Raw genomic sequence first — 25,654 nt, 5'->3', positions numbered from 1 at the left:
AGCCTTTTCCTCTTATAAGGAGGTGGCCAAGTCAAGGTAACCCACCCAAAACCCATTCATCACCCTTCCCATCTTAATATCTCATGAATGAAGGGTCATCCCTGTCTCCTGCCATAATACTCAGGTCAGAGGTTATGCAGTGAGACACAGTGTTTCCACAGCAGGGTCTCATAACAATTTGTATACATATATACCAAAAGGCCTTTTCCTCATTATCAGGAGGGTGGTTGAGTCAAACCATACACCCACTCTACACCCATCCCACACCAATCCAAAACTCATTCCAACAGTTGTGCTTGTGTTACGTGATAGGACAGATGGAAAAGATCGAGTGTTTTTGCACAGAACGGTTCTATGGGGAGGATTCTGGTTTCTGTGTAAATGTTATATTGGGGTGTTCTTAGTACACCCAATTACTATTCTTAATCCTTTGTTTTGTTTGCAGTGTGTCTATTTTCTTGGCTATAGAGAACAATGTTCCAGAGGTATAATCAGGTGTGGTTCTCAAAAAGTGTTTTTAGACTATGATTAGCTTTTTTCCGCAGACCTAAACTTGTGCTTACTAATGATCTTGTTTATTATCTTGTGGATTCTCATTGTTGGTCCTTGATGTGTGGGCTAAATGACACATGCGCATGGGTGCATGCACACAAACACACACACCCCACTTTAGAGAGATTACTTTGTTGAATATGGTTGGGAAGTGTATGGGTGAGTACTGAGTCTGAAAGGATTAGAAGAGGAACAAAGAGAAGGGTTGGACAATAACAGTGTCAGTTCAGGAAAGAAAGGTCAAGTGTGGATCAAGTGTTTGTGGTAAGAGGTGTGAAAGGCAGAAATGTATTTTGGACACTTGTGGGCTTAAGAAAGTACACAATAGGATTGATTGATATATATTAGGGAATCACAAATGGTGAGCCTTTCTCTCTGTAACTCTAGTATATTCACTACCACTATGAGCTACCCAACAACAATCCTACATACCTGACTTAGACTACGTATTATGATTGTGGTGGCACCGTTATGGGCTGCCATGTAGTTTAATCCATGACTTGTTCCTATCAACTCTCCCAGCAGTGTCTTTATGTACTGTACAATGTAACCATTTTGCCACATCACTGCTGGAGAGGTTATAAGAATCGCCACCGACTGAAGCAAGTTTGATCGATCAAAGATGGAGTAGAGCTGAGGGTATGGGTCATGTGGGTTCTTGGGAAGCTGGAATTGCTTTGTTCCTGGCATCAATCTGATAATATAATAAAAAATCAATTTAATAACATTGTACCCATACAATCATGCCAAAAAGGCAAAGAAACAAATACAAAAATTATGTATGGGGATATGATAATGATCATCATGAAATCATGTTATTAAAATTAGGTAAAACATAAAAAGAAAATATACATACATACATACATATACCAAGGCTTTTTCCCCCTTCCAAGGGAGGTAGCCAAAAAGGGAAAGGCATAAAAACACTCCCACCCATTTCATCCCTAAATACACTCCACACCCCTCCCACCCATCTGAGCACCTCCTGGATGACGGGTCATCCCTGCACCCTGCCCACTGCCCTGGGTCAGAAGCAGTGTCGCAAGACACAGCACATCCACAGCAAGGCCGCTTCATTTAATCGGCGACCCCCCCTCTCCGTCCCCCCTTGCATATAAGGAGAGGCGTTTAATTTTGAATAGGGCTGTGGAGTTGGAACACAAAACCTCTGACTCCGACTCTAACTCCTCTATTTTTGGCACCACCGACTCCGACTCCTCTTCATGTAATTAACTGATTATGGCCTACATATTTTATAAAGCCTATACAACATACATACGCTCCAATCTTGAGTAGACTTATATCATTATAACTGGTTTATATCAAAGAATAAAGATATATGTTATAGTGTGGCCTTCCTATGTTTGACCTCTTCATTAATACTTTATTACTGAAGTAGAGATTTTTTGAAAGGATATTGAAGAAAATTCAGTAAAATAAAGATTCTATAATGTACCTCTAGATTTAACTACATACTGGTACTGCTATGCGATTATTGCGATGGACATTACTCTGGTTCTGGAACCGATCTTATCGATACGAGTACAATACAAGATACAGCTGAACATGTTTGAAACGTGAAACTTTTTTTCAACTTTAAATATCCTTATTTCAATAATTCAATGTTAAAAAGTATAGAGGGGACAAAGAAGAAGATAGTATTATTGCGTTAGTCTACAGTTGAAATCATAATTATCCTACTGTTTGGCAACACAGCAGTGGGAGAAACCACCAAACTGATGGAGTGATGGAAACGACGCATATGGAACTTGACAGGAATATTACAGCTCCCGTGACTGTGTCAACAGGTGTAAAATGGGTGTTTATCTAATTTATTCAAGTAATACTTTGGATGTTTATCGCCCTATCAGAGCTGGGATTCTGTAGAAAAAATCTACCACCGGTATCGGTAGTCGGTAGCGAGCTGCGTCCAATCGGTATCGGTAGATCGGTAGATTTTCAGAAATCTACCGATTGAAGGCGGTATTCGGTAGATTCGGTATCGGTAGATTAAAAAAGCTCTATATATAATAAAAAATTGCTTTTAAAGGCCCATAACACACTTAAGTTATTTCTCTCTTATTTAGGTTAACTTAAGAATAGAAGTAAATTAGAGTCTTTTAATACCTTATTTAAGTTCAAAAATACATAACTTATTTAATAAATGAATTTCTCTCTCAAAAAATAAACATCAAACTGAAAAAAAGTTAAATTTAAACAAACTAGACAATACAGCATTATTTATTAACTTTTAAACATTTGATTAAAAAACTAGGCGATGAGGCTGAGCACGTGGTCGAGAGTGTAGGAGCTAGAGCGTAGGTGTACTCGTGTCGGCAGGCCAAACGAGAGTGGGGCTCCCGCCAAGCTAGGTCGTGGCGGCCTCTGATTGGCTGAGAACGCCCAGAACGGCCGGTGATTGGCTAAGCGTGATGACGTCAAAGTAATTCCTGGAATTTCCTGCTAACTGCTTCCCATAGATGCGCTCGAACATGTTGAAACTTGTCCGTTTCATTTTGCCGGGGTCGTCTTCTCTTAAGTCTTAACAAAAAAGTCCCGCGCTCACTTTTTCAATCTACCGATACCGATACCGATTGACTGCCAATCATGCAATCGGTAGCGGTATTCGGTAGTTTCTTCAAAATACCGAATGATCGGTATCGGTAGCAGAAATCTACCGAATGTCAATCGGTAGTCCCAGCTCTGCGCCCTATGTATAAATTTGAAAGCCAGCGTTGCACAAGGACATTTTGGGGGTTTAGTGGAATGACCACGAAGATAAAACGATGAGATTTATTACATTTTATAAAACTATATATTTTTTTATATAATCTACTTATAAGGAGTGTGCACTGCATAACTCTACAGACTAAACGAAGGCGTTATAAAGAGTAAATTTAACTGGAGTCAGAGTCAGTATATTTTTACCGACTCCGACTCCAGTGACACCGTAATTGCTTCTGACTCTGACTCCAACTCCAGTGACCGTAATTGCTTCTGACTCCACAGCCCTGATTTTAAATGCACACTATTTGATTCAATATTAAGCAACATAGTTTGCAATATAAAATTCTATCTATCTATATCCATTACAAGGGAAGTACCCAGCCAAAGGATGCATCAACCCCAACCCATCATTCTTTCTATCTTAGCTTCTTGTGAATGAAGGGTCATACCTGTCCCCTGCCTAGATCAGATGCAATGCAGCAAAACACAGCAGATCCACAGCAGGGCCAGCCACTTCATTTACATGGTAAATGTCATCTTGACAGGTTTTGAAAATGGGCAGCTTTACTATCCATCTTCCAGGTCCTCTGCATGCAAGTACCCATCACTGGTCCCTCTACTACAATCAAGAGGTTAATGTTACTTACCTGAATGGATGGGCTAGGAGTTGGTGGGCTTGAGTGTACACCCTTGTTATCTCTTGTATGTTTGTGGCAAGAGCCTGTAGTCTTTCATCAAAAATAGAGTCAGACCACGAAGATTGGTCATCCTGACTGCTTACTTCCATGCCTTCTTCATCAATCTTTAAAAGAGCAAAACAAAGTAAGTCACCATAAAAATCTATTTTAACCTGACTTCTTTTTCTCCTTTAGTGGGTGATTACTTGATGAATCGGGGTTACTAAACCAGTCACCATTGATGAATTTATTCAAATCCTAAAACCATAACGGGTCTGGGTAGGACTTTCTCCTTACTCTACTGAAAAAGTATCATAATGTATGGATAAAATTTTCTTCAACTGTTCTTATACAACTCCTTTGTGACTCCCACTGCTCTTGCTCCCTCATTCCCTCCCCTTCATCCCACTAAAGTTGTGTGAAAGAGCGAGTGTTGCCACTGTATTGTATACAGCAAACTTGGAATTTAAAGGAGGCAAAAAGAGGCTGAATGTATCTGAGAAATATGGTAGGTGTTATGTTATAACACCTTACAAGGGAGGTAGCCAAAAAGGAAAAGGCATAAAATCATTCCCACCCATTCCATCCCTCAATACACTTTACACCCCTCCACCCTCCCTCCCATCTTAGCACCTCCTGGATGACGGGTCATCCCTGCACCTTGTCCACTGCCCTGGGTCAGAAGCAGTGTTGCAAGACACAGCACATCCACAGCAAGGCCGCTTCATTAAATTGGCGACCACCCTCTCCGTCCCACCATGCATATAAGGAGAGGACAGGGAGAAATCCCTTCGGGCTGCGTCAAATTTTTCTCACACATACTCCCTCACTCATCACATTGTCCATATACATTCTCCACTCACCCCTGTCTCCTATCCTCTCCTGTCCTTCCTCAACAGACATCCCCCTCTTCCAACAAAGTCCCTTTTACCCCATCCATCCATCTCATCCTAGGACGTCCCCTCATATTCACTCCCTCCACATCTGCCTTCCATACCTCTTTTACTAGTCTTTCTTCACTCATTCTTTCCATGTGTCCAAACCATCCTAATACTCTTTCATCAACCATATCTCCCAGGTCCCTTTCCATCCCTGTTCTCCTCCTCATTTCTCACTCTATCTAGCCTAGTAACCCCTATCATACTTCTCAGACACCTCATCTCAAACACATTCAAACTCCTTCTCTCTTCCTCTTTTATGTTCCATGTTTCTGCCCCATACAGTGCTGTTGGCACAATCACTCCTTCATATAGTCTCCTCTTAGCATCCATTCCCAAATGTCTATTCCTCATTACACTTTTTAATCCACCAAGGCATTTACTTGCTTCTCTCAATCTACATTCTACCTCCACCTCCACTCAGCCTTTTCCTGCCACATTTGCACCCAAGTATCTAAAACTATCCACTTCCTCCAGTCGCTCTCCCTTAATGCTCACTTCTAGTCTGCTGCCACTTTCACCACTTGAACATCTCATCACCTTACTTTTACCAACATTTATCTTCAGCTTTCTACAATCACACACTCTCCCAAATTCTGTCACTAACTTCCTCAATCCCTCCTCCAATCCTGCTACAAGCACAGTGTCGTCCGCAAACAACAGCTGGCTCACCTCTCACTTTTCTCCATTTTCTTTAACCATCTCCAATCCCTGACCCACTACCCTTGCATTTACCTCTCACACTACCCCATCCATGTACAAGTTGAACAGCCAGGGTGACATAACGCATCCTGGACAAAGTCCCACCTTTACCTCGAACCACTCACTATCTCCATTTCTAATCCTGACACAAGCTCTAGTACTCTCATAAAAACTTTTGACAGCTCCCAGAAGCTTTCCTCCTATCCTGTATATCCACAAAACCTCCCACAGTGCCTTTCTGTCTACCCTGTCATAAGCCTTTTCCAGATCCATAAAAGCCCAAAAAACATCCTTACCCTTTCCTATAGCTTTCCCACATATTTGTCTTACCACAAAAATCTGATCTACACAACCTCTACCCATCCTAAATCCACACTGTTCCTCACCAATTACTCCCTCTGTTCCTCTCCTAATCCTCTCAATCAAGATCCTCCCATAAGCCTTCCCAACTACACTTAACAAGCTAATCCCTCTGAAGCTACTAAACTCACACTTGTCCCCCTTCCCCTTGTAAAGTGGAACTATACAGGCACTCCTCCAGTCCTCCGGCACTCTACCCTCTCTCCAGCAAACATTAAATAACCTCACCAGGCAGTCCACCATCACTGTACCTCCTTTTTTTAGACACTCTGCATGGCATCCATCCAGACCAGGTGCCTTACCTGCTTTCATCATCTTAACAACTGCCTTCACTTCATCCTTCCTTATTTCTCCTCCATTTTCCTCACTCATCACTCTCATTTTCTTAGCATTTCCCACTGCAGCTATCTTTCCCTACCTATCCTCCTTCACATTTAGCAACTCCCTAAAATATTCTGCCCATCTTTCCCTTACTGCCTTCTCTTCCATTATCATCTCTCCATCTGCACCTTTTACCTTTTCTTCTCTACTTGATTTGCCTCCTCTTCCTCTCTTAATTTCTTTTCAAAACATCTTTTTATCACTTTCAAAATTTTCTAATAATAATACATACATACATATACCAAGGCTTTTTCCCCCTTTCAAGGGAGGTAGCCAAAAAGGGAAAGGCATAAAATCACTCCCACCCATTCCATCCCTAAATATACTCCACACCCCTCCCACCCTCCCTCTCATCTGAGCACCTCCTGGATGACGGGTCATCCCTGCACCTTGCCCACTGCCCTGGGTCAGAAGCAGTGTCGCAAGACACAGCACATCCACAGCAAGGCCGCTTCATTTAATCGGCGACCCCCCCCTCTCCGTCCCCCCTTGCATATAAGGAGAGGCACAGGGAGAAATCCCTTCGGGCTGCGTCAAAATTTGCTCACACATACTACCTCACCCCCCATCCCCCTGCCCATTCCTCCTCATGCAATCACAACATCATCCATATACAACCATTCTCCACTCACCTCTGTCTTCCGTCCTTCCTCAACAGACATTCCCCTCTTCCCCAAAGCCCCCTTCACCCCATCCATCCACCTCATCCTAGGACATCCCCTCATGTTCACTCCCTCCACATCTGCCTTCCATACCTCTTTTACTAGTCTTTCTTCACTCATTCTTTCCATGTGTCCAAACCATCCTAATATTCTTTCATCAACCCTATCTCCCAGCTCCTTTTTCACCCCTGTTCTCCTCCTCACCTCCTCATTTCTCACTCTATCTAGCCTAGTAACCCCCACCATACTTCTCAGACACCTCATCTCAAACACATTCAAACTCCTTCTCTCTTCTTCTCTTATGTTCCAAGTTTCTGCCCCATACAGTACTGTTGGCACAATCACTCCTTCATACAGTCTCCTTTTTGCATCCATTCCTAAATGTCTATTCCTCATTACACTCTTTAATCCACCAAGGCATTTACTCGCTTCTCTCAATCTACATTCTACCTCCACCTTCACTCTACCTTTTCCTTCTACATTTGCACCCAAGTATCTAAAACTATCCACTTCCTCCAGTCGCTCTCCCTTAATGTTCACTTCCAGTCTACTGCCACTTTCACCCCTTGTACATCTCATCACCTTACTTTTACCCACATTTATCTTTAGCTTTCTTCTATCACATACTCTCCCAAACTCTGCCACCAACTTCCTCAATCCCTCCTCCGATCCTGCCACAAGCGCAGTGTCGTCCGCAAACAACAGCTGGCTCACCTCCCACTTTTCTCCATTTTCTTTAACCATCTCCAATCCCTTTCCCACTACCCTTGCATTCACCTCTCGCACCACCCCATCCATGTATAAGTTGAACAACCAGGGTGACATAACGCATCCTTGACGAAGTCCCACCTTTACCTCAAACCACTCACTCTCCATTTCCAATCCTTACACAATCCTTACTACTCTCATAAAAACTCTTGACAGCTCCCAAAAGCTTTCCTCCTATCCCATAAATCTGCATAACCTCCCATAATAATAATAATAATAACAATATTAATATTGCCTGTTCTTATATATATTCTTATATATCTTATATATATTAATAACAATATTAATATTAATAATTAATAAAATAATAATAATAACAATAATAATAATAAAACAATAATAATAATAATAATAATGAATAAAAAAGAAATATATAAATAAAATTAAAATAAATCAAATAATGTAGACTGGAATCTTTACAAGCCATTAAAATAAATTTGAGAACATTGAATTTGAAAATATTTTCACGTTAAACACTACTATGACTAAAAACAATGGTACGAAACTTACTTCATCCCGAGACCTAGCATCTGTTTCGTTACTCGTTAGGTCAACAACCAGACCCTGCACTTGGTCTCTCAATTTTTCACAAATCTCGAGAATGTGAACTTTCCGAACAATGGCTGATAAGGCGATCTGGTTTAAGAGAAAAAAATAACATTCCTGAAATTCCTTCATAATATAATACATTGAAAGAGGTTGAAAAACATGAAGAAATAAGCATGTGTGGGAAAAATTAAAGGAAAAAAAAAAAAAAAGGGGGATGGAATGTGTCTATGGGCATGCAATGGTTTACTTAAGTGTAGTATACAGGAAAGGCACAACATTCTCAAGGTTCTGCATGTCTGTATTTACCTAGTTTTACCTAGTTATATCTTATAGGAAGGGGAGCTACACTCATGGTGTCCCGTCTCTGTATCTCACCATATCTAATTTGCTCTTAAATTCTTGTATTGTTCTTGCGACACTGCCTCTGACCCTGGGCAGTGGACAAGGTGCAGGGATGACCCATAATCCAGGAGGTGCTAAGATAAGAGGGAGGGTGGAGGGGAGTGGAGTGTATTAAGGGATGGAATGGGTGGGAATTATTTTATGCCTTTTTCTTTTTGGCTACCTCCCTTGAAAGGGGGAAAAGGCCTTGGTATATGTATGTATGTATGTTTTTGCATATACTATTGTTTTGTCTAGTATGCTCCATACATCAACCACTCTGTGGGGAAAGCTGTTTTTTCAGGTCTCTTCTATAACTATCCTTTTTGAGTTTCTTTCCATGTCCTCTTGTGTTTCTCTTATACAAATTTAATAAGTCATCTCTATCAAGGACTTCCACACCTCTCATAATTCTGTAGATGGTCAACAAGTCACCTCCTTCTCTTCTTTGTTCCAGTCGGTAGTTCTAGTTTTGACAACCTTTCTTCACATGACATTTTTTATAGTGTTGGGCCATCTTCGTAGTTGCTCTCTGGGTGACCATGGTATCACTGTGTACTCCAATTTAGACCTTATCAGTGTGAGTAGTATTTTCTTTATCATTTCTTCATCCATGTAAGTAAAAGCCACTTCTATTGATCTTACCAAGTTATAGGTTTCGCCAACAATTTTGTTTATATGTTTGTCAGGGGACATATCTTTTGTGACGATTACACCCAGGTCTTTTTCAGATCCCACTTTCTTTACTTCCTTTTTACCAATTTTATATCATCCTGATATCCCTTTTCAAAGGGATCAGCTTGTTGAGTGTAGTTGGACAGGCTTATGGGAGGGTCTTGATTGAAAGGATTAGGAGAGGAACAGAGGTTTGAGGTAAAGGTGGGACTTTGTCAGGGGTGTGTTATGTCACCCTGGCTGTTCAATCTTTACATGGATGGGGTGGTGCGAGAGGTGAATGCAAGGGTAGTGGGTCAGGGGTTGGAGATGAATAAAGAAAATGGAGAAAAGTGGGAGGTGAGCCAGTTGTTGTTTGCTGACGACACTGCGCTTGTAGCAGGATCAGAGGAGGGATTGAGGAAGTTGGTGACAGAGTTTGAGAAGGTGTGTGAAAGAAGGAAACTGAAGATAAATGTGATGAGATGTACAAGGGGAGAGAGTGACAGTAGGCTGGAAGTGAGCATTAAGGGTGAGAAACTGGAGGAAGTGGATATTTTCAGATACTTGGGTGCGAATGTGACAGGAAAGGGTGGAGTGGGGATGGAGGTAGAATGTAGATTGAGAGAAGCAAGTAAATGCCATGGTGGATTAAAAAGTGTAATGAGAAATAGACATCTGGGAAGAGGTTGTTATATGAAGAAGTGATTGTGCCAACAGCAATGTACGGGGCAGAAACATGGAACATAAGAGAAGAAGAGAGGAGTTTGAATGTGTTTGAGATGAAATGTCTGAGAAGTATGATAGGGGTTACTAGGCTAGAGTGAGAAATGAGGAGGTGAGGAAGAGAACAGGGATGGAAAGGGAGCTGGGAGATAGGGTTGATGAAAGAGTATTAGGATTGTTTGGACACATGGAAAGAATGAGTGAAGAAAGATTAGTAAAAGAAGTGTGGAAGGCCGAGGTGGAAGGAGTGAATATGAGGGGGGCTTCCTAGGATGAGATGGATGGATGGGGTGAAAGGGGCTTTACAAAAGAGAGGAATGTCTGTAGAGGAAGGACAGGAGAGGACAGAAGATAGGGGTGAATGGAGAAGGGTTGTGTATAGATGAGACTGTGATGCATGAGGGGGAGTGGGTGGGGGATGAGGAAGTATGAATGAGAAAAAAAATTTGATGCAGCCCGAAGGGATTTCTCCTCGTCTTCTCCTTTCCTGCATGAGGGGACGGAGAATGGGGGTCGCCGAATTTATGAAGCGGCCTTGCTGTGGATGTGCTGTATCATGCGACACTGCTTCTGACCCAAGGCAGTGGACAGGATGCAGGGATGACCTGTCATCCAGGAGGTGCCAAGATGGGAGGGGGGGTTGGTGGTGGAAGGGAGTGGAGTGTGTGGGGTGGAGTGGGTGGGAGTGATTTATGTGCCCTTTTCTTTTTGGCTACCCCCCGTGTAAGAGGGAAAAAGCCTTTGATATATGTATGTATGTATGATATCTAAAGATAAATGTGGGTAAAAGTAAGGTGATGAGATGTACAAGGGGTGAAAGTGGCAGTAGACTGGAAGTGAACATTAAGGGAGAGCGACTGGAGGAAGTGGATAGTTTTAGATACTTGGGTGCAAGTGTAGCAGGAAAAGGTGGAGCGAAGGTGGAGGTAGAATGTAGATTGAGAGAAGCGAGTAAATGCCTTGGTGGTTTAAAGAGTGTAATGAGGAATAGACATTTGGGAATGGATGCGAAGAGGAGACTGTATGAAGGAGTGATTGTGCCAACAGCACTGTATGGGACAGAAACGTGGAACATAAGAGAAGAAGAGAGAAGGAGTTTGAATGTGTTTGAGATGAGGTGTCTGAGAAGTATGGTGGGGGTTACTAGGCTAGATAGAGTGAGAAATGAGGAGGTGAGGAGGAGAACAGGGGTGAAAAAGGATTTGGGAGATAGGGTTGATGAAAGAATATTAGGATGGTTTGGACACATGGAAAGAATGAGTGAAGAAAGACTAGTAAAAGAGGTATGGAAGGCAGAAGTGGAGGGAGTGAACATGAGGGGACGTCCTAGGATGAGGTGGATGGATGGGGTGAAGGGGGCTTTGGGGAAGAGGGGAATGTCTGTTGAGGAAGGAAGGGAGAGGACGGAAGACAGAGGTGAGTGGAGAATGGTTGTATATGGATGATGTTGTGACTGCATGAGGAGGAATGGGCGGGGAAGTGGGGGGTGGGGTAGTATGTGTGAGTAAATTTTGACGCAGCCCGAAGGGATTTCTCCCCGTCCTCGCCTTATATGCAAAGGGGGACGGAGAGGGGGGGTCGCCGATTAAATGAAGCGGCCTCGCTGTGGATGTACTGTGTCTTGCGACACTGCTTCTGACCCAGGGCGGTGGGCAGGGTGCAGGGATGACCCGTCATCCAGGAGGTGCTCAGATGAGAGGAAGGGTGGGAGGGGTGTGGAGTGTATTTAGAGATGAAATGGGTGGGAGTGTTTTTATGCCTTTCCCTTTTCGGCTACCCCCCGTGTAAGAGGGAAAAAGCCTTTGATATATGTATGTATGTATGATATCCCTTTTCTTACTTTTTCCAAATTCCATTATGCTACATTTCTTACTGTTGAAGTCCACTTCCCACTTCTGACTCCATTCCCAAACCCTGTTCAGATCTCTTTATAGTGAGTCACAGTCTGTTTCAGTAGTCACTGTGTATTAACCTAGTTGTATTTTACGGGACGAGAGCTATGCTTGTACAGTAGTGACCCGTTTTCGTATCTCTCCGCATCCAGTTTATTCTTAAAATCTTGTATAGTTTTGGCACTCACTATTTCTCCATTTAGTTTGTTCCAGACATCAATCACTCCATGTGGTAAGCTATTCTTTTTCAAACCTCTTCTGTAACTATCCTTTAGCATTTTCTCATGTCCTCTTGTTTCTCTTCTGTCCCATTTTAATAAGTCGTCTCTATCAAGAATTTCCATCCCTTTCATAATTCTGTAAATGATCAACAAATCACCTCTTTCTCTTCTTTGTTCCAGTGATGATAGATGTGATTTCTCCAATTTTTGTTCGCATGTCAAATTTGATAGTGTAGGTGCCATTTTTGTTGCTACTCTTTGAATTCTTTCTAATTTTCTACGTTTTTTTTTTTTTGTGCTAGTTTAGGTCTTATTAGTGCAGCCACTATTTTCTTTACCATTTCTTCATCCAAGTAGTGTGTGCATTTTTTTAGTGCTGGAAGAATGAGAGGCATGGAACTTGGTTACGACAAACAGATGAAAAACAAAGATCAAGAGTGAAAAGATAATGAAAGAGGATATGAAAGAAAACACCAGTCAAGATGTAGCTGGATTAAAGTTCATGTGAAAATAATCTTCAATGTGTAAAGGTTTTAAGAATGCACACATAGGAATGGTGACCCCTAGGTTAATAAACAATGATTTTCTATATTCTAAAAGACAATAGCAAGCATCCAACTTACTACTAATTAGTTACTTTTATATACAGAGGACATTAACTTATTCAAACATTCCAAACCATAAATGTTGAACCTTGTTATAAAAACAAAGTCTTACCTTTGCTCTTGTTTGTTGATCTGAAGCCAACATCTCCAGAATCCTTTCATAGCTAGACACCTCTTCAGCTTTCCTTCCTGTGCACTCGTCAAAAGATTCACCCAGAAAGTACCTCAACCCTGCAGGAGTCCGGGTGACTGTATCCAGAGTCCTGGAGAACAAATTTACAACCTTATCTTCTGCATGCACGATGTCCATCATGGGCAATAAGTAAACAACACTTCATTTGAAAACCAAATTATGAGGTGAAAAAAAAAAAATAATAATAATAATAATAATAAAAAAATATATATATATATATATATATGTATACATATATTGCGACTAAATAAAGTTAATCTTTACCTCAGAATCAGGAGTTTGATAGAAAGTGCCATGTGAGGCTTATAATAAAGATCAAAGAGCTTGCCAACAACATCCCTCTCTAGGAGGCGCAGGGTAACATCTGATGAGCACTGAAGTAGGGACAAGACCAGCCGTATCCCCGCTTTGATATGACGGATCTAAAAAAGAACAATTCTGATAGTGCACATCAGACATATACCTACACCCACAAATTTTAAATACAGTGATCTAATTTTACACTTATGTATATACATAAGTGGATGGAAGTGGGTACATGCCTTGATTGGTTACCTCCCTTATTTGGGGGAAGAAGCCTTTGATATATAGACAGACAGATATATATAACACACACACTTCAATTTTTACAGGAAATTATAAATATGAATGAAAATTCCATTATAAACATTGCAAATGAATGAGCTGCAGTAATAATAATACTGCTACAGACATGAATACAAACATGCATCTTGGTTTGTTTACCTTGAAAATGGGCTGCTGGTTTAATGCTTTTTCAAAGTCCAGACCAACACTGACCCACTCCAATAACAGATCAAATACATCTTTTGCAAAAAAGAAAATAACATTAGTATCATATATATACAACCACTACATACCAAGCCATTTTTATTGTGATCTACATATCACCCAATTACAATCAATGATGAACAGATACATCCAAATAACTAACCCATCTCGCTCTTGGCAAAAAGATATGGCAATCCTTTGGGTATAAGTGCGTACACTTGCTCAACACTCTTGACCCACTTCTCTCCCTCTTCCTCAGGCACCTCACCAGCTTCTTCTTCCAGGTTTTCCTTTCCTGCTTTTGAGGCATCAGGTATGGCTGTTTGAGTTACAACATTCCGAAGCTTCATAGTCTGTGGAAAATCCAAGTTTTAAACATATGCATGATCAATCAATCAATCAATCTATTGTAACTAAATGACTTGTTTGTTTGATTCTAGTTTTGTACTTTGAATGCAAAAATAAAAGCTGGAAAGGCAACTAATTTGGACAGATGTCAAAGGGAATTTCTGACAAAACATTTACAAACCTTATGCAAATGTACAGAAATACAAACACTTATGCACACCTGTATTGGCTCTTCACACATGGTTGTGTCATCCTCTATCATTAGTTGTTTCTTCCAATGAAGGAACTCCACCTCAAAGGGTGTTAAGGCTGGTGATGTTATGTGTTCCAGGGGAGCCAGCTGGAACTCTTCTGGGACAAAAGGCTTCAGCCACTCCTCCCATTCTTCCACTATCCAATCCTCTTCATACGGAGGACCCTCATCTTCTGGCATCTCATCATCACTCACAATCTCTTCGGTGAATTTCCACATTCCTGTGACATCTCCTTCTTCTGTTATCAAGGAAAGAATGTGATGAAAAGGAGGAGGGAAGGGTAGCCATCTGGTATACCAATAATGATTTAATCATTTGATAATTGTTGCCTATGGCTTTTTGACTAAGAACCTGCCCCTACACAGAGGGTATGACGTTGACAGGATTTGGCAGGGGAACCGATTCCAATATCCATCATTTACTGATGATATGGTTTAACATCGCAAACTCCCTGCTATCGGAAGGCTAGGACAGTGTCCCTCACAGAGGACTTTGTAGCATGCAATTTAATGAACCATACCCTTGGTTCAACTTTGCCGGTGGCAGGATTCAAACCACCATCCCCTCGACCTTCACCGCAAGTAACAACACCCTAACTCACTCAGCCAGCGAGCTTCCTAATTCTAATAAAATTCATCACATACATGATGTTTGACAGTCTACCATTAACATATATACATATACCAAAGGCTTTTTCCCCTTTACAAGGGGGGTTAGCCAAAAAGAAAAAGGCATAGAAATCACTCCCACCCATTTCATTTACCATATATTCCACTCCCCTCCACCCTCCTCCCTCCCTCCTATCTTGGCACCTCCTGGATGACAGGTCATCCCTGCATCCTGTCCACTGCCTTGGGTCAGAAGCAGTGTCGCAAGACACAGCACATCCACAGCAAGGCCGTTTCATAAATTCGGCAACCCCCCCTCTCCGTCCCCTCATGCAGGAAAGGAGAAGGCGGGGAGAAATCCCTTAGGGCTGCATCAAATTTTTCTCATACATACTTCCTCACCCCCCATCCCCCACCCAATCCCCCTCATGCATCACAGTCTCATCTATACACAACCCTTCTCCATTCACCCCTATCTTCTGTCCTCTCCTGTCCTTCCTCTACAGACATTCCTCTCTTTTGTAAAGCCCCTTTCACCCCATCCATCCATCTCATCCTAGGACGCCCCCTCATAATCACTCCTTCCACACTTCTTTTACTAATCTTTCTTCATTCATTCTTTCCATGTGTCCAAACCATCCTAATACTCTTTCATCAACCCTATCTCCCAGCTCCTTTTCCACCCCTGTTCTCCTCCTCACCCTCCTCATTTCTCACTCTATCTAACCTAGTAACCCCTATCATACTTCTCAGACATTTCATCTCAAACACATTCAAACTCCTTCTCTCTTCCTCTCTCATGTTCCATGTTTCTGCCCCGTACAGTGCTGTTGGCACAATCACTCCATATAACCTCCTCTTAGCATCCATTCCCAGATGTCTATTTCTCATTACAATTTTCAATCCACCAAGGCATTTACTCGCTTCTCTCAATCTACATTCTACCTCCACCTTCACTCCTCCCTTTCCTGTCACATTCGCACCCAAGTATCTGAAAATATCCACTTCCTCCAGTTTCTCACCCTTAATGCTCACTTCCAGCCTACTGTCACTCTCTCCCCTTGTACATCTCATCACCTTACTTTTGCCCACATGTATCTTCAGTTTCCTTCTTTCACACACCTTCTCAAACTCTGTCACTAACTTCCTCAATCCCTCCTCTGATCCTGATACAAGCGCAGTGTTGTCAGCAAACAACAGCTGGCTCACCTCCCACTTTTCTCCATTTTCTTTAATCATCTCCAACCCCTGACCCACTACCCTCGCATTCACCTCTCGCACCACCCCATCCATGTAAAGATTGAACAGCCAGGGCGATATAACACACCCCTGACGAAGTCCCACCTTTACCTTAAACCATTCACTATCTCCATTTCTAATCCTAACGCAAGCTCTACTACATACATACATATACCAAGGCTTTTTCCCCCTTACATGGGAGGTAGCCAAAAAGGGAAAGGCATAAAATCATTCCCACCCATTTCATCCCTGAATACACTCCACACCCCTCCCACCCTCCCTCTTATCTGAGCACCTCCTGGATGACGGGTCATCCCTGCACCTTGTCCACTGCCCTGGGTCACAAGCAGTGTCGCAAGACACAGCACATCCACAGCAAGGCCGCTTCATTAAATTGGCGACCCCTCCTCTCCATCCCCCCCTTGCATAAAAGGAGAGGACGGGGAGAAATCCCTTTGGGCTGCATCAACTTTTGCTCACACATACTACCTCACCCCCCCCCCCCGCCCATTCCACCTCATGCAATCACAACATCATCCATATACAACCATTCTCCATTCACCCCTGTCTTCCGTCCTTCCTCAACAGACATTCCCCTCTTCCCCAAAGCCCCCTTCACCCCATCCATCCACCTCATCCTAGGACGTCCCCTCATGTTCACTCCCTCCACATCTGCCTTCCATACCTCTTTTACTAGTCTTTCTTCACTCATTCTTTCCACGTGTCCAAACAATCCTAATATTCCTTCATCAACCCTATCTCCCAGCTCCTTTTCCACCCCTGTTCTCCTCCTCACCTCCTCATTTCTCACTCTATCTAGCCTAGTAACCCCCATCATACTTCTCAGACACCTCATCTCAAACACATTCAAACTCCTTCTCTCTTCTTCTCTTATGTTCCATGTTTCTGCCCCATACAGTGCTGTTGGCACAATCACTCCTTCATACAGTCTCCTCTTTGCATCCATTCCTAAATGTCTATTCCTCATTACACTCTTTAATCCACCAAGGCATTTACTTGCTTCTCTCAATCTACATTCTACCTCCACTTTCACTCCACCTTTTCCTGCCACATTTGCACCCAAGTATCTAAAACTATCCACTTCCTCCAGTCGCTCTCCCTTAATGTTCACTTCCAGTCTACTGCCACTTTCACCCCTTGTACATCTCATCACCTTACTTTTACCCACATTTATCTTTAGCTTTCTTCTATCACATACTCTCCCAAACTCTGCCACCAACTTCCTCAATCCCTCCTCCGATCCTGCCACAAGCGCAGTGTCATCCGCAAACAACAACTGGCTCACCTCCCACTTTTCTCCATTTTCTGTAACCATCTCCAATCCCTTTCCCACTACCCTTGCATTTACCTCTCGCACCACCCCATCCAAGTATAAGTTGAACAGCCAGGGCAACATAACGCATCCTTGACGAAGTCCCACCTTTACCTCAAGCTCTACTACTCTCATAAATACTCTTGACAGCTCCCAAAAGCTTCCCTCCTATCCCGTATATCTGCATAACCTCCCACAGTGCCTTTCTGTCTACCCTATCATAAGCTCTTTCCAGATCCATAAAAGCCAAAAAAACATCCTTACCCTTTCCTATAGCTTTCTCACATACCTGTCTTACCACAAAGATCTGATCTACACAACCTCTACCTGTCCTAAATCCACACTGTTCCTCACCAATTATTCCTTCTGTTCCTCTCCTAATCCTCTCAATCAAGATCCTCCCCTAAGCCTTCCCAACTACACTTAACAAGCTAATCCCTCTGAAACTACTACATTCACACTCTCATAAAAACTCTTGACTGCTCTTAACAGCTTTCCTCTTATCCCATATATCTGCAATACCTCCCACAGTGCCTTCCTGTCTACCCTGTCGTAAGCCTTTTCCAGATCCATAAAAGCCCCAAAAAATCCTTATCTTTTCCTATAGTTTTCTGACATACAGTAAACTTCCACTTATCCGAACTCCAAGGGGGATTAGAAATGTCCAATTAACCAAAATGTTCGGTTAATCCGACTTTGTATGTTTAATTCCCGTAGAGTTTTATGCGGTAATGTCAGCTGTAATATTCGTACCTGTAAACTTAACATACACATAGAAATGCTTGTAATAGTTCATAAACATATTCTATAGAGTATAAACAGAAAATGTTTAAGGAGAGCTTGTGATACTGTATCGTCACCGAGAGGACTCACGAATGTATGTACCGCCAAACAGACGATCAGGTGTGAGCATGGAGTGGGCTGCCACCGTGTGAGCACTTGGTGAAGCTTGCGGGTGCCGCGGGGGTGGCGGAAGAGGCGGCGGGGTGTTTGAATGTTCGGCTGAGATCCAAATACGTTCGGTTGAAGCGATGGCTACCGTATTGAGAAAATGTTCGGTTAATGCGATTATTCGATTAAAACGCGTTCGGATAAGCGCGAGTTTACTGTATCTGTCTTACCACAAAAATCTGATCTACACATCCCCTACCTGTCCTAAAACCACACTGTTTCTCACCATTTAGTCCCTCTGTTCCTCTCCTAATCCTCTCAATCAAGATCCTCCCATAAGCCTTCCCAACTACACTCAACAAGCTGATCCCTCTGTAACTGCTACACTCACACTTGTCCCCCTTTCCTTTGTAAAGCAGAACTATACAGGCACTCCTCCAGTGTTCTGGCACTCTACCCTCTCTTAAACAAACATTAAATAACCTCACCGGCCAGTCCACCATAACTGTACCTCCTTTCTTCACCAGCCAGTCCACCATAACTGTACCTCCTTTCTTCAGACATTCTGCATGGCATCCATCCAGACCAGGTGCCTTACCTGCTCTCATCATCTTAACCTCTTCACTCCGGGGCACATTGCACGTCTGGCAGCATTAGCTGCCCAACGTGCGATGTTGCGTCATAATAATCGCATTATAAAAAAATAAAGTCAGTGCTCAATCATTCGTTCTCTTTCACCTGTGAATTTTGATAACCATAGAAAATATGATGAAGCCAGTTTAGAGAGAATGGAGGTTACGTAGGTACGACTACAATAAATATAATCAAGATGCCGACGTCAGCATCATCGCGTACCCACTTGCTCCTCATGATGCCTACGTAGGCGTCACCGTATGGAAGTGGTTAACAGCTGCTTTCACTTCATCCTTCCCTATTTCTCCTCCATTTTCCTCACTCACCACTCTCATTTTCTTAGCACTTCCCACTGTAACTACCTTTCCCTCCCTATCCTCCTTCACATTTTGCAACTCCCTAAAATACTCTGCCCACCTTCCTCTCACTGCCTTCTCTTCCATTATCATCTCTCCATCTGCACCTTTTACCTTTTCTTCTCTACTTGATTTGCCTCCTCTTCCTCTTTTTAACTTCCTTCCAAAACATCTTTTTATTACTTTCAAAATTTTCTGTCATACTCTTTCCCCATTTCACATCTGCTCTCCTCTTTGCTTCCTTTATCTTATGCTTAACTTCCTTTCTCTTTACTTTGTACCTCTCATACGATTCCCTCGTCCTAATTTGTAGCCAATCTATGAATGCCTTCTTCTTCTCTTCTACACCCTTCTTTGCTTCCTCATCCCACCACTCACTACCCTTCTTTCTATTTCCTCCTGCCCTCCTTGTTCCACACACCATCTTTGCACACCTTAGACTCCCTCCTTGAACCATCCCCATTCCTCCTCCACTCCTAGTTCTACTCTATCCTTTACTCTCTCCCACTCCTCTCTCAACTTCTTCTTATACTCATTCTCCTTTTTTTTCTTCATTTAAGCAGTTCACTCTAAGTATCCCCCTACCTTCTGCCCTTTTCCTCTTTCTCCACCTATTCTCCACTCTCAATTTACCTTCCACCAGGAAATGATCTGATATTCCCCCACTCTCTCCCCTTAGAACATGTACATCCTTAACTCTTCCTACCATACTCCTAGTCACCACTATATAGTCCATTAACGCTCTGATCTGCCACCCTTCCATCCACCACCCTCTCCCATGTGTATTTATACTTAACTTTCTTCTTAAACACTGTATTTGCTATCATCAATTCTCTTTCAAGACACATCTCCACCATCAACTCTCCACTACGATTTTTGCCTCGAACTCCATACTTTCCAATCACTCCGTCAATTGGTTCAATACAACTACATTGACATTTCTCCCTAATCCCTTTATGCACTCATTTATATCTACCCAGAATGCCTCCCTTTCCTCTATGTTCTTCTCACTACCAGGCCCATACGCACTTACAAAAACCCACACCTCCTTTCCCAGCTTCACCTTCATCCACATCAACCTTGATGACACCTCCTTCCACTCCACTACCCGCTTACTTATCTCTTCATTTACTAGTATAGCCACCCCTTCTCTCCCTCGTCCCCTCTTCACTCCTGAGTACCTCCCAGCTACACTCCCAAATTCACAGTTGCACTTTTCTTTCATTTTAGTTTCACTCAAAGCCAGTACATCCATCTTTCTTCTCACAAACATACTGCCTATCTCTTCCCTTTTACTCTCATCTGTACCACATCCACGCATATTAAAAGACTCAAACCTTAGGGTACTGGTTGGAAAGCTCCCAGACCCTCTTATGCCTTTTCTTTCTTTTTTTAGGAATGTCCCCTTTTGGGACTACAGGTAGTAGGACTCCTAATCCCATCCCCTGTCCCTTTTTTTGTCGCCTTTTACGACTCAAGTGGAAATACTTGGTGTCAGTATTCTTTTCCCCCACCATAGGGTAGTTTCCCCCACAAACACACTTATCAATTTCATTACCTTCTTCAGTTTGAGGTACTTCATCAAGAACTACCTCCTGTCCTTCTTCAACATACACTGGCTCCTCTACAGGATATTCTTCTTCACTAACTTCTCCAGTTTCTGGTTCAGGTGGTAGATCAGGAATCTCTTCATCACTGATTTCTTCCATGACATCAGAGGGCAATGGAGGTAAAACTGCACCAAGAAAGTCGGTAGTCTCTCTGGACAAAATAAACAATTGATAAAATAAATAATTGTCCAAGCATTTGAGTAAACATATATATATATATATACTAAAGTCCTTTTCCCTCATAAAATGGAGGTACCTAGGTCAAAGCAAACACCCACCCTAAATCCATCCCACACTTGTACAAAACAAAATCGATGTCACTCCCATCTTGGCACCCTGTCAGAGGCAATACATTCATGCTCCAATACCTATTTTTTTATATTACTATTCCTTTATGAGATGATTTTACTCTAACAAAGACAAATGTGTAACTTTAATATGTAGAGGGTGCCCCAAAACAGTCCCTAAAGTACTGATTGCCTATCACGGTATAGTCAATACCCGAGTATCAAGAGCAAATCCTTATGGCAAATTTCAAGTTATAAACTGTCCACCATTACCCAATTACAAACCAATCAGTATACAATGACAATATACACACATGGCAACTCAAAATATAATGGGAATTGTTTGCAGGGATGTATGTTCACCATTTTTTAGGAGTTTGCATTATTAACACTAATTTTCTATTAATTTAATTACCAATTAATCCACTGCCCTGATTCCCTCTTCTGAGGGACCATGGACTGATTTACTTTTTATGCTAGCTTAAGTTTCTTGTCAATTTTAACCCAAATCTATATTATGATCCTATGCCAAGCTGGAAGGTATAAAGAATTCCACTAATATGGCTACATTCAGGTCTCCAACTCAGACTGAAACAGTGTCGACACAAATTTGGCTTGGCAACAGACATCAAATACCCTAGATGTAACCACCATAGAAGACATAGATCACTGTCACTACAGGAAAACTGGGGCAAAAGATTAACTGAAGCATGTAAATCAATTTACATACAATTTACAAGATAGGGGTTAGTGGAAAATGGTTGTGTATGGATGATACTGTGATGCATAGAAGGGAGTGGGTGGGGGAGTATGTGTGAATGATATTTTGATGCAGCCCAAAGGGATTTCTCTCTGTCTTCTCTTTTTCTGCATGAGGGGACTGAGTGGGGTGGGGGGTGGGGGTCACCAATTAAATGAAGTGGCCTTGCTGTGGATGCGCTGTCTTATTGCATTGCTTCTGACCAGGGCAGTGGGCAAGATGCAGGGATGACTCATCATCCAAGAGCAGCAAAGAAAAGAGGGAGGGAGAGGTGGTGAATGGGAGTAGAGTAGGTGAGGATAAAATGGGTGGAAGTGGATTTATGCCTGTGACTTTGTCTAACTCCCTTGTAAAGGGGAAAAAGCCCTTAGTATATGTGTGTAAGTCAATGCCACTTTTCCCACCTAGCATCCCTTCAATAGTGGGTTTCATCCAGATATTTGCTATTCCAAGAACTATCAAGAAAGAAATACTATTCCATTGAGGGAAACATTTCACATATGGCTGGTAAACCTATATTATATTTATGCTCAGCAGTGCTGTCTTGATATTGGCAGTGAGCAGTCTTCATTTGTTTTATTTAAGATGACATCAGGTTATTTTGCTTCAAAGACAAGGATTTCCTCCCTTCTTAGCCTAAGAGGTATTGTGCAGTGGCAATTAATTAATTATTTATTTATTCATTTATTTTTTTTATTATTATTTATTCATTTATTTTTTATTATTATTATTTCTTTTAACATTATTATTATTTTAACATTTTTATTATTATTATTTTTTTATTATTATTGTTTTTTATTATTATTATTTCTTTTAACATTACTATTATTTTAACATTATTATTATTCTTTTTTTATAATTATTATTTCTTTTAACATTATTATTATCTAACGGGGATTTCTCCCCGTCCTCTCCTTTATATGGGGGGACGGAGAGGGGGGGTCGCCGATTTAATGAAGCGGCCTTGCTGTGGATGTGCTGTCTTGCAACACTGCTTCTGACACAGGGCAGTGGACAGGGTGCAGGGATGACCCGTCGTCTAGGAGGTGCTAAGATGGGAGGGAGGGTGGAGGGGTGTGGAGTGTTTTCGGGGATGGAACGGGTGGGAATGATTTTATGCCTTTTCCTTTTTGGCTACCTCCCTAGTAAGGGGGAAAAAGCCTTGGTATATGTATGTAACATTATCCGAGTTCAATCTATTGCCCCAGATCTGTGGCTCCCAGGTAACTGATCTGGTACATAAATTACTCAGATAAGGTTCAGTGTTGTTGTCTGGATAGGGCAGTGAAGAATGAAGTGTACATTGTCTTATGTGTAATGGTCAGATCCTGAGTTGCATTTGTAAACAGTAAATATGAAAATGGAATCTTACCCTTTTTCTTTTCTCTCTCTTTCCCTCTCTCTTTCTCTTTCCCTTTCTCGTTCTCTTTCCCTTTCTCGTTCTCTTTCTCTCTCACGTTCTCTTTCCCTCTCTCTTTCTCTTTCTCTATCTCTGTCTCTCTCTGCTTGCTCTCTAACAGCTGGTGGCTCTTTCTCAAACTCTCTTCGTTCTTTCTCTTGACTGGTTACGTCTTCTTCGCTCATTAGTTCAGTCTGAGGTACTGGAGTTGGAGTAAATCCTGGGTGAGATTCCTGAGGAGTTCTGGGCCTTCTTCCTGAACGATCTGATCTTTCAGATCTATGCTCTTCCCATTCCCTGGCAAAGAAAAAACACACTTATCAACAGGCATCATACATACACTAAATTTCTGCATTAGAAGAATTTCATCATACCTTGTACTGTATAAACGAAATTCTAAAGTCACATTTTCTACTTACTCAATGCTTCTTCGGTCTCTAGTAGAAGGCTCTCGGCCAGACAACCTATCTTCTTCGAATCTTTCACGACTATGTCTCCTTTCTCTCTCTCTGTCTCTTTCCCTTTCTCTTTCCCTCTCCTTTTCTCTTTCACGTTCCCTCTCCCTCTCTCTGTCACGTTCCCTCTCCCTCTCCCTTTCTCTTTCACGGTCACGTTCCCTATCCCGTTCCCTCTCCTCTCTTTGCCTGTCTCTCTCCCTCTCTCTTTCTCTATCTCTTTCTCTCTCACGATCTCTTTCCCTCTCATATTCTCTTTCTCGTTCTCTTTCTCTGTCTCGGTCCCTCTCTGCGTCTCTTCCGCTGTCTCGTCCACTATCTCTTCTACTTTCCCTTCTCGTACTGCTCCTCTCACTCTTCTCCCAAGACCTCTCTCTACTCCTTGACCTTTCGTACGACTTGTGCCTCTCTCTTTCATGGTCCCTACTTCTATCCCGATCTCTTTCCCTCTCCCGATTTTCACTTCGCACAGCTCTTTGCTCACGTTCTCTTTCCCTTTCCCTCTCATATTCTCTTGGGTGCTCAGTCCTCTCACTCTCCCAGTGTTTGGCTTCTGAGAATCCGTTTGGAGACCGTGGATCCTGAAATTAAAACATTACGTGGAACATTAGATATGGCAACAATTATCTTTCGAGATATTCATAATATTAGCTCTACAAACTAGAGGAAGCACCAATCTTAGGACCTGAATCCCCCATGAAGCATACTGGCATATGACCAATACCTACCTTCCTGTCCCACTCAGCTTGTTCGTCTTCTGACGGGTCATGAGTAAATGCCTGGTGCTTCCTCTGCAACATTGTGAACAGACAATTGGAGAGTGATGGCATGCTGCACATGTCACAATCTGTGACACTTCCTCCAACATACCCCAACTTTGATCAGCTCTCTGCCCTCTCCTACTCAGGTTTGATCACTTCCGTTAACATTTCCTCTAACCTTGTCGTGTTCCTTTAAAATTAACTTATTCCACCATAAGATGCAATTTTTTTTATCTAAAGGCATCAACAAATCAGTACTCCTGTTTGACTCAACTACTGACTAGCTATCTACAAATTAATATATTCTACTACAATCAATTGATTCTTCTTGATGTGTTATCACTAATCAACACCCAATACATACCAATCATGTTTTTATGCATGACAATCATCAAGAAAGAACAATATGAGCTACTGAGATTGTTCACCTAATGACAAAATGAAGAATATTTATCTTTCCTTGAACAACCTCATTAACAAGCCATCATTTTCAAACTTGTTCAATCATTTTATCTTCCTTAATATATGTCTTTACCCACATAGTATGGTGGCTAGGCATGGGGAAGCAACATCTCCACCCATTAATCTCAAAATCAAACTTGTCTGCTTTACTCCTCCCTGCTTTATCCAACTGAAAATTGCATGTGCAATTCAACCATCCAATTTTGTATACTTTGACTTGGCTACCACCCTTATTAGGGGGAAAGGGCCTTTTGTACATATATTTCATCATTCCAGTGTAAAGTATAGTTTCCATATTTGGGTTCAGTGATAAGTACTAAGAGTGGTCCTGTAAGGACACTAGATAGAATCATCTCACAATCACACATCTTTAAAGCTCGTCAATACCTTCACATTCGCCTGGAGGCATGGCCCCAGGGGGAGCTTGTGCTTGCTTTCTGGACTAGGCCTAAGATAAATATCAATTTCAACCATTTTCCCC

The 25,654-nt window shown here is 42.0% G+C and overlaps 1 protein-coding gene across 6 annotated transcripts in view; it reads right to left on the bottom strand.

Annotated features, from left to right (window-relative positions):
• vir (VIR_N domain-containing protein) overlaps positions 1–25,654 on the bottom strand; it is a 72,118-nt gene that overhangs the window by 19,778 nt on the left and 26,686 nt on the right. For 2 of the 6 annotated variants that reach the window (XM_076201613.1, XM_076201615.1), the window contains exons 5-17: positions 24,679–24,741; positions 23,915–24,531; positions 23,469–23,792; positions 20,998–21,200; positions 18,433–18,594; positions 14,346–14,617; positions 13,941–14,130; positions 13,733–13,812; positions 13,253–13,410; positions 12,908–13,058; positions 8,278–8,403; positions 3,927–4,081; positions 985–1,246 (exon numbers count right to left, since the gene is read on the bottom strand). In XM_076201613.1, the coding sequence (XP_076057728.1) occupies positions 985–1,246; positions 3,927–4,081; positions 8,278–8,403; positions 12,908–13,058; positions 13,253–13,410; positions 13,733–13,812; positions 13,941–14,130; positions 14,346–14,617; positions 18,433–18,594; positions 20,998–21,200; positions 23,469–23,792; positions 23,915–24,531; positions 24,679–24,741 (2,763 nt within the window). The remainder of the gene's footprint in view (positions 1–984; positions 1,247–3,926; positions 4,082–8,277; positions 8,404–12,907; positions 13,059–13,252; positions 13,411–13,732; positions 13,813–13,940; positions 14,131–14,345; positions 14,618–18,432; positions 18,595–20,997; positions 21,201–23,468; positions 23,793–23,914; positions 24,532–24,678; positions 24,742–25,654) is intronic. The other 4 variants (XM_076201617.1, XM_076201619.1, XM_076201614.1 and 1 more) reach the window with 3 other exon arrangements.

The sequence above is a fragment of the Oratosquilla oratoria genome, chromosome 18 (genome assembly GCF_046742065.1).
Source record: "Oratosquilla oratoria isolate Oo_2021 chromosome 18, ASM4674206v1, whole genome shotgun sequence".
In the NCBI taxonomy this organism is placed as follows: domain Eukaryota; kingdom Metazoa; phylum Arthropoda; class Malacostraca; order Stomatopoda; family Squillidae; genus Oratosquilla; species Oratosquilla oratoria.
This window is presented reverse-complemented; position numbering and strand designations above follow the sequence as displayed.